General features: G+C 57.8%; 1 protein-coding gene across 1 annotated transcript; it reads left to right on the forward strand.

The window, feature by feature from the left end:
* Positions 1 to 272: 272 nt before the first annotated feature.
* On the forward strand, positions 273 to 5,044 carry HRH2 (histamine receptor H2). The gene is made up of 2 exons (XM_075509801.1): positions 273 to 1,405; positions 4,939 to 5,044. The coding sequence occupies exons 1-2, from the start codon at positions 303 to 305 to the stop codon at positions 4,955 to 4,957; spliced, it is 1,122 nt and encodes a 373-aa protein (XP_075365916.1). The 5' UTR covers positions 273 to 302; the 3' UTR covers positions 4,958 to 5,044.
* The last annotated feature ends 3,538 nt before the right edge of the window (positions 5,045 to 8,582 follow it).

An 8,582-nucleotide genomic window follows, 5' to 3' on the forward strand; every position in this document is an offset into this window, starting at 1 on the left:
GGAAAGGAGAAGGCAGGAGAGGAAAAGGGAGCTGTTGAGACCCACCAGCAACTGCCACGGGGGATCGGCTCCAGCACTGAGCTCCCAGATGGGGCCAACAGGCGCAGAACCACACCTTTCCCTAGGCAGCATCATTCCTAGCATACAAGGCTGAACACATAAGGTGACTCTGCAATGTTCTCCAAGGTCACTGTAGGCCCAAGGTTGCTTTGGAAAGGGCTCTAGGGCTGCCTGGTAGAGGTTCACTCCAAGTAGCTTTGGAGACGGTGAGAGCAGGACTGCTCCATCCATGCGACTGCACTATGGATCCGTGTTACAACTATACAAGCTTTCAAAAAAGCATGGAGTTCCCCCTGCAGCTGCTGGTCGGGTCCTGCCTCACCCTCCTCATCGTGATCACTCTCTGCGGTAACATCATCGTCTGCCTGGCCGTCACCCTTGACCGCCGGCTCCGCAGCTTGACGAACTGCATCATTGTCTCCTTGGCCATCACCGACCTGCTGCTGGGCCTCCTGGTGCTGCCGTTCTCTGCCTTCTATGAACTCACCAAAGAGTGGCCCTTCGGCAGCACTTTGTGCAACATCTACACCAGCCTGGACGTCATGCTGTGCACGGCTTCTATCCTCAACCTCTTCTTGATCAGCCTGGACCGCTACTTTGCGGTCACCACCCCACTCCGTTACCACCAGCTGGTCACTCCCTCCCGGGTGGCTGTGGGTTTGGTTGTTATTTGGACCGTTTCACTGATGGTCTCTTTCCTACCCATCTACCTGGGCTGGAACACCAACGGGACAGCAGTCCAAAACACAGTCCCCAACTGCAACAAGGAGTGCATGCTGGAGGTGAACCCTATGTATGGGCTAGTGGATGCCTTGCTCACCTTCTACATCCCTTTGGTCATCATGTGCATCACCTACTACCGGATATTCAAGATAGCGAGGGAGCAAGCCAAGAGGATAAACCACACGTGGTGCTGCAGCAGCAACACCCCCATGCCGCCCATGGTGAAAGAGCACAAAGCCACCGTGACACTGGCAGTGGTGTTGGGAGCGTTCATTGTGTGCTGGTTCCCCTACTTCACAGTGTTCATGTACCGGGGGATGTGGGGGGACAGCAGGGTGAAAGGCACACCCATGTCCATTGTCCTCTGGCTGGGCTATGCCAACTCAGCCCTGAACCCCATCCTCTACGGGACGCTCAACAGGGATTTCCGGGTGGCGTACCAGCACTTGCTGCACTGCTGGAGGACTGGGGGCCCCAGGAGCTCCTACTGGCCTTCCCTCCAGAAGGCCCAGTCCAGGGGCAGAAGCTGCAGGCAAGGCCAGGACAGGCAGGAGGGTAAATCCCTGAAACTGGAGATGAGGAACGGGAAAGGGATCTTGCTGAATGATGGAACCCTCAAGAGGTAAGAGCCTTCTTACACGTATGGGCTTTGATGGTAGGTCCATCCCCAGAGAGGAAGGCAGAGATGGGGACCCCATGTTGTCCGTGAACTTTTAAGCAACGAACCGATGCCCCAGCAGGATATCCTTGCCCAGGCAACTCTTGCTGTTTGCAGCCACGCAGAAATTCATCACCACCAGCAGCTCACGTCCCTCCATGCTGGCAGCACAGGTCCAGCTACTCCAGCTTCACACGTGGCTGGCCCACCCTGCAGTTGCCACCCGTTCACAGGGAGCACAAAATGTCCCTGGCTTTGCTGGGTAATGGGGACAGTTTTGCCATCAGAATTTGCTGTACAGAATGGGGTGCAGCCATTAGCTGCGGCTGCTCCCAAAAACTGGCCATGTCCCACTCTCCAGTGGTGGGCGGCCAGCAAAGCCGGGCCCACAGCAGAGCTGAAGGGTGCTTGAGAAAGGTGACCGCCCTTCACAGGGCAGGCAACAGGGTATTAGCCCTGGGGCAGAGTCAGGGCACCTGCGGTCAGGCTGCGAGTCCCTGCAGGAGCCAAGGTCTGGGTCCCCAGCTCCCTGCAGAACGGCTCAGCAGTTTCCCTTCGCAGCCAAGCCTCTACCCTCAGCATTTCAGCTGTCAGTTTGCATCAGCAGCGAGTTCAGCCAACAGCAAGTTCCATTCCCATCTCTGGAAAGGAGCAGAATAGCCAAAATTAAGTTGGCAAATGTTTTTGGAAATACAAATACCCATGTAAAGTTAGAGCCCAAAATTCCCTCGGTGTCACCCCAAGCATGTCACAGGGGTCAGGCCCCTCGGAGGGGTGCAGGTGCAGCGAGGGAGCAGGATGGATGCAAGGTGAATGAGCTCTGTGCCAGGCTGTGGGACCGGTCCCCTACCTGGTCACCCACATCCCCGCAGGGCTGGGCCACCCACATGTCACCTTGCCCAGAGGCATTCACCCACATGAGCATAAGGAGAATGGAGAAGCGTGCTGTCTGCCACGGTGCAAACTGCTGCTCCCAAGACTTTAATCTAACTTCTAGGCAGCACCTGATAAGCAGCTCGAAAACTTTCCATCCATAGATAAGGAGTCCTTTGACTCCCCGTTCCCAGCGTGAAAGCAAAGAAGCCACGCTCGTGCTCTCCTGCGGCACGTGCCCTTGATCCCGTCCCAGAAACACAGTCTCAAGCCACCAAAAGGAGAACGCAGGGAGGTGAACCAAAGTGCAGAGCCATCCAAAAGGGCCTCCCCTGGGGCACAGATGTGACTCTACCCAAGGCAGAGTGGCAGCTTGAGGCAGGGGAGTCTGCCCCGGGAGACACAGAGGGATGGATGCATGCAAATACAAGACTGCAGCTCCTGGGCTGCCTTTTCAGCTTCCAAGGAACTAATAAAGAATGCAAAAGCATAGCATTTGGTAAACGGAGTTGCAGGTGTGTATAAAAACATATGGAGAGCATGGGCCTGGCATGGTAGACATGCTTCTGCAAACACACAGAGACAAAGAGCGAGCTGTGCTGTTTACTCACACAAAAGCACAACTCCTAGGAAGACTGCGAGCTCATGCACTGGGGCTCTGCAGCCAGCTGGGGAGAGCTGGCCAAGGGGGACAGGCCAGCAGGACTTCCCTATGCAGCCGAGAGGGAGAAGAGAAAAAAAAACGTCAACAACTTTCTCAAAGTGCTGCCTTGCCGTGAAGGGAGAATAATGAGATGGAAGGAAAGAAAAGGGGAAGAAAAATGGGTTTCTGTTCCCCGGGCAGAGGTCAGGGTCACTGGAGCCTGCCTCGTCCTGGCTTTCCCCCTCTTCCAGCTTTCCCAGGTAGACAAAGTCCTTCCCCTGGTTCCCCAGAGGGCCTGATCCTGCTACAGGAGTTGCATCCAAAGCCCACGCTGGGGTCAGAGGCAGCTAGGGGATCTCCATCCCCAAACTCTCAGCATGCGGGTGCCTGGTGCCAGCAGGGTTTGGCAAAAGCCCCAGCGCAGGGACCCGGCACGTGGCTCCAGACTGTCCTCACCTCTGCAGGGTGAAGTTCCCCCACCACTAAAATCAACCCCAATGCGTCTCCCGGCTGGATTTGCTCCCAAGGGTGCAGAAGGTTGGAGGGAAGAGGGCAAGCAGCAGCCAGTGCCCCAACAGTGCAGATACACGAGACACAGGAACTGCGGGGAAGCAAGACAGGAAGACTCAAGCACAGGGATGTTTCTTGACCTTTCTAAATCCAGAGATCTCCTTCCCATCCTACACAGCTCCACTGCTGTGGTTTCTGCTTGCAATCAGATGAGAGTTGCTCGAGCATTGAATCATCAGTTATTGCTTTTACTTTCTCTTCTTCTCTTCTTAGCCTGCTCACTTGCCCAGAAATGATGCACCAAGGATCGCGTGGGGGGCCCCTTCCAACCCCATTTTCCATAGTCAGATATATAAACATCTGCTGTTGGCAGATGATCTGGATCAACTAATACCACAGAAGACAGGTGGGCACAGGATTTACCTGTACACCAAAAGCCCGGCAGCCAATTTCACCCCAAGCACAAACTGAACTGGTTCTTCTCCCCCCTTCCCTTCTGCGTAGTCTTCCCAGTCGTCTGCCCCAGCCACATTAACAGAAAAAGACCAACGCGAATCACTCCACAAACTCATAACCCTCCAAATAAGAAGGACCAGAGCTCAGAGAGCTCAGCTTGGAGCAGCTCCACAGGGTCATTCAGGGAAAAGCACAACTGGCAGCAGTTTGAACCGTTACCCTTAATAACAATGTTCTTTCCTGTTATGAGGCATAGAGAAGAGACCAGCAAACAATAGTGGGAATACAGGAGAACTGCAGCCAGTCTCAGGGGTGTCAGGAGCAGGGACGGAAAGTCAGAGTCATCGTTGCTTTGGAAATCAAAAGGCCACAGGAGCACCACAGCCATTAAAGGGCTGTAGGCATTTCCATGGGTGATGACCAGGTAGGGTGGAGAGTGCAGGGCCAAGGAGGGATGCAAGGGAAGACAGCTGCTTCTGCCTCCCCACCAGGCACCCAAGAGGCAAGGCAATTCACTTCACACAAAACCAGTAAAGGAAAGCACTACTTGTACACACAACACCTGACAGACCTCAGGAACCTGCTTCACTGCAGTGGGACAGGATTCTGAAGCGTGCCAATCACCGGGCACGGCTGCAGGTTGTGAGACCAGTCCCTGAGCTCCAGAGAGAAGGAGCATTCAGCACTAACAGGGAGGTATCAGGCAGAAGACGCCAGAGCTGAGCGAGCGGCTCTGGATCACCCTCTTGCACACATCAGCTGTGCTCAGGGCAGCTTGGGGCAGGACCATGGCCACAATATACGAGCAGAGAGAAGCCAGTTTCCATAGGAAAGGGTCGCCGTCCTGGTCACGGCGTGCCTGCCCCGGCTGCTGGCGTCAGGGGCAGATGCTAGGCAGGCAGTACCTAGTGTTCCACAAAGCAAAGCTGGACTGGACCAGGCTGGCACTGACCAGCTGATCTCTTCTTTTTCTCTCTTTTCTTTCTGTCTTCATGTGCAATTTAACCCTTTCCAGTGCCGGAGCTTCCCTGTGAGTCTCAGCCAGCCCACTGCCCTAGGACCCACACCTCCCAGCCTTCAGCTCCTGGCTGCCCTCTTCCAAAATCCTGTGAGGTTGAAAGGACAACACTCAGTTTTCCTCAGGGAGAAACTCAATGGCAGAGGTGAGGGCCACAGGGTGAGTACGGGGCTGGAGTCGCTGGGTACAAATGACGGGAGGGGGCAGCTCTCCCTGCCGTGGCACCCACTGCATTTTCCCTGGTCCAGCCATCCCATCCCAATGGTACTTGGTGCAGAGGGTGATACCATCAGAGGTGCATCCTCACTCCTCTCTCCAGCACCATTTGCCCTCCAAACCCAGCCCCAAGCCCAGGGGAGGTGCCCAGAGCTGTGTACCCCCAAAGGTGCCCTGGAGGTGTGGGCTTACACAACCACCCTGCGATACCCTGGAAGATGCCTGCATCCTGCCTGTCCCTCCACACGCTGCAGAGGCAGCTGCGTTCAGACCGTGTATTTCCAGCACGCTTCATTTTCATGCAAGCCTGCATTGGCTCCACATAAATTACCAGCAGCTTTTGCAGGAATGCTGGCAGGGCTCCCAGGGTGAGGGGCTGGTGCTGCACCGGGCATTGCTGCGCTCTCCCAGATGTGCTGGGCTGAAGGACATGGCTGCCTTGCATGGGGATGCCTCTCAGCTCCAGAGAACCACTTTGTGCAGCCCTCCTCTGGAAGAGACAGGCAAGGTCACCCTGACCTCCACATGCTCTGCCTCCAATGCTGCGTGCCGATAACCTGGGCTCTCCTGTATTGACTGTGCCCTGGGGGGGGGAAATATGGTCACCCACGTGCTAGAAGCTAGGTAAACTCGTCCCTGCTGCATGCTGAGCACCGCTAACCTTAGCCAAGGTCACGGCGATGGCGAGAGCCGGGGCTGCCTGTCCGCACGTGCAGCGGGGAGGGAGCTGGGGCTGCTGCAGGAGAGCGCGAGGCCCCCCGCCCTGGGGCACAGCGTGAGCCTGCACCTCTGGGAGGGAGGGACTCCCCGTGAATCACCCTGGAAATGTCATTGCCTGTCAGCAGAAGGAGAACCAGAGGCTTGGAGCGCAAGGTGGCAGGAGCAGGGCAGGGCAGCGAGGTCCCCGTGACCCCAGCAGGCCCCGCTGGGCTGCAAGTCCCTCGATGCAACGTACCAAGGCACAAGCATCACTCAGCAGGGAGGTCGCAGCACAGAGGCTGCTCCCCAGAATGGCATCGCCACGGCCCCAGCACTGCCCTACAGGAGGGAGCAGCGTGAAACCCCGAGCCTGGAGGGCACAACAGCTCACTGTGAACCTCCCCACGACAGACACAGTGCTCACCCCCAGCAGTGCAGACATGAGGCAGAGTCATCTCTGCTGCTGTCATTGCTGGGCAGCAGGGGCAGAGGGGATGCCAATTCCAGCTCTTCTGCTTCACGCTTTTGATCTCCGTGCTGCACGTATCTTCCGAAACACATTTAGTTTCCATGAGGTAAAGGCAAAATACCAGCCATCCCCCGAGAGACTGCTAATCTAATCAGCAGAATGAAGCAAAGTCGGTCTGGGGGAAAGGTTTGCAGGAGATCTGAGGTCCTGGTGTGGCCACAGATTTCCTCTCTGCACCATGGGGGTGGGGACAGGAAATGTCACCTCACACAGGCCACCCACCCGAAAAAGTCCCTGACCCACTTGCAGCAGCAGGGAGAGGGGCCATGGGAGGAGGAGCACCCAGGAACAGAGCACCACCGATCCCAGGACTCCTACTTTTATCGAGCTATTTGCAGAGGCGACAACCCCACCACTGCCGGCTGGCCCAAACAGATAGAAAGAGAAGGCAGAGAAAACCACAAAGCAAAGCGATGTTACTCAGAGGGATGCCGGATGATGGGTCCTGGCGTGACGTGAGCCTGCTCAGCTCTGCCCAAATGTCAGCACTGAGCATATAGCCATGCTCTGCTGAGAGCATCCTCACAGCATCGCATCATGGTCCCTCCCAGGCACAGTGGGTGCTTAATACAGCATCCCTTGTGCTGGGGAGCATGAAAGGGGGGGAAAGGGACCCACCTGCACCCTGCAAAACCATTGAACCCCCTCTCTGTTCCCCTGCAGGATCCGTGCTCTGGCATGCAGCATTTGCTCCATCACCAGACACCGCTGGAGAGGCCTTTGCCTGCCCAAGTTTCTTCCCAGGAGGGTGGTGTGTTTGAAGAGCCCTCAGAGGAGCTGCAGAAGAGCCTCTCCCCTGCCCCATTGGGGCCATGACACCTCCAGCGTCGAGCCCCGCACCGGCAGGCAGTGGTGCCTGAGGAGCTGGGTCAGGAGCCAGAGCGTGCCCCCAGCAGGGCTGGGATGGGGGTGCCCTCCCCAGGCCCAGGGCAGTGGGTCAGGCTGAGAAGGCACAGGGTGGGGGGAAAAGGGGCTGCAGTCAAGGTCTTGGTGCCAGACAGACCAGCCTAAGTTGGAGAAGGGGAGCACAAGCACTACCCTCCCTGGTGGCCTGTCCAAGGGCTGTATCCACACCTCAGAGAGGGCAGGGGTCCTGGCAGAAGAGTGGGTGATGTGGCAGGAGGGCTAGGCACAGCAGATGTCAGCAGCCACAAGCGCTGATGTCCATGCACAGGACGCCCAGTCCTGCAGCATCCATGCCGGGGCAAGCCTGCCTCCCACGCTGGGGAGGTTTTGGCATCATTGGGGCTGTCCCTGCTCTCTGTGTCTGCTTCACACCCCCTGTCCCAGTCCCACTGCAAGAAAGAGAGAGGCCCTGGGGCCTGCTGGGCCACAGGATGACACTAAGCAGATGGAGTTTGTCCCTGGCCTCTGCCCTTCCAGGCAGCTCAACACTAAGACTGCCAGAACAGCCATCAATGGTATAAAAATCTATTTAACACAGAGGGAAAACGAGATTATTTATTTGGACGTGCTCTGTCCTGGGAAGAGCCTCCCTGTCCCCCTATACCCAGCTGTCCCATCCCTCTGCTGGGACAGAGCCTGGACACACACAGCACAAGCCCCCAGGACACGGGTTGCAGCTGCCCCAGGCAGGGCTGGCACCCCCTGCAGAGAGCACCTTGCCCTGTGGGACCAGTTAGACAATCCCCCCCTCCCTGGTCCCTGAGCTGGGAAGAAGGGGGCAGCAGGCAATGAGGACTAAGTAGGACAGGAACGAACAAGGACCCCTGGCTGTGCTGTGGGGCAAGAGTCTTCCTCCTGGAACAAGCCTGACACACATCACCCCTGGGCACAGCATGCTCGTTCTGCACCCCACAGCATCCCCAGGTCGCAGCAGGGGACAGGCAGCCCCTGTTTCCAGGATCCCCCCGTGAAGGGAGGGTGCTGAGCCCCACGCCAGCTGGTTTCGTGTGTGCCGGGGCTCTGTCCTGGGAGGGGGAGCGGGGGAGGGCAGAGCTCTCCGGGTGCCCCTCCAGCTGCTCCGGGACACTCCTGCCCCGAGCTTCGGGGCTCTCCCGGCGGGCGGGGTTGCCTGGAAGGGGCTCCCTGGAAGGGGCTCCCTGCACGGGGCCGGCCGGGGTGCCTCACACCCACTCGGTGAGTGTCGGGACCAGGGGACGCCCGGACTCGCCCCGCCCGGAGCGGTGCTGCCGCTCTGCCGGGCGCCCACGTCCCGGGGCCCGCGTCCACGCCG

This window comes from Mycteria americana, chromosome 8, assembly GCF_035582795.1.
Source record: "Mycteria americana isolate JAX WOST 10 ecotype Jacksonville Zoo and Gardens chromosome 8, USCA_MyAme_1.0, whole genome shotgun sequence".
NCBI classification, from domain to species: domain Eukaryota; kingdom Metazoa; phylum Chordata; class Aves; order Ciconiiformes; family Ciconiidae; genus Mycteria; species Mycteria americana.

Bases quoted from the DNA above. Each gene is read 5' to 3' on its own strand.
- HRH2 (XM_075509801.1), top strand. From the start codon at position 303: ATGGATCCGTGTTACAACTATACAAGCTTTCAAAAAAGCATGGAGTTC.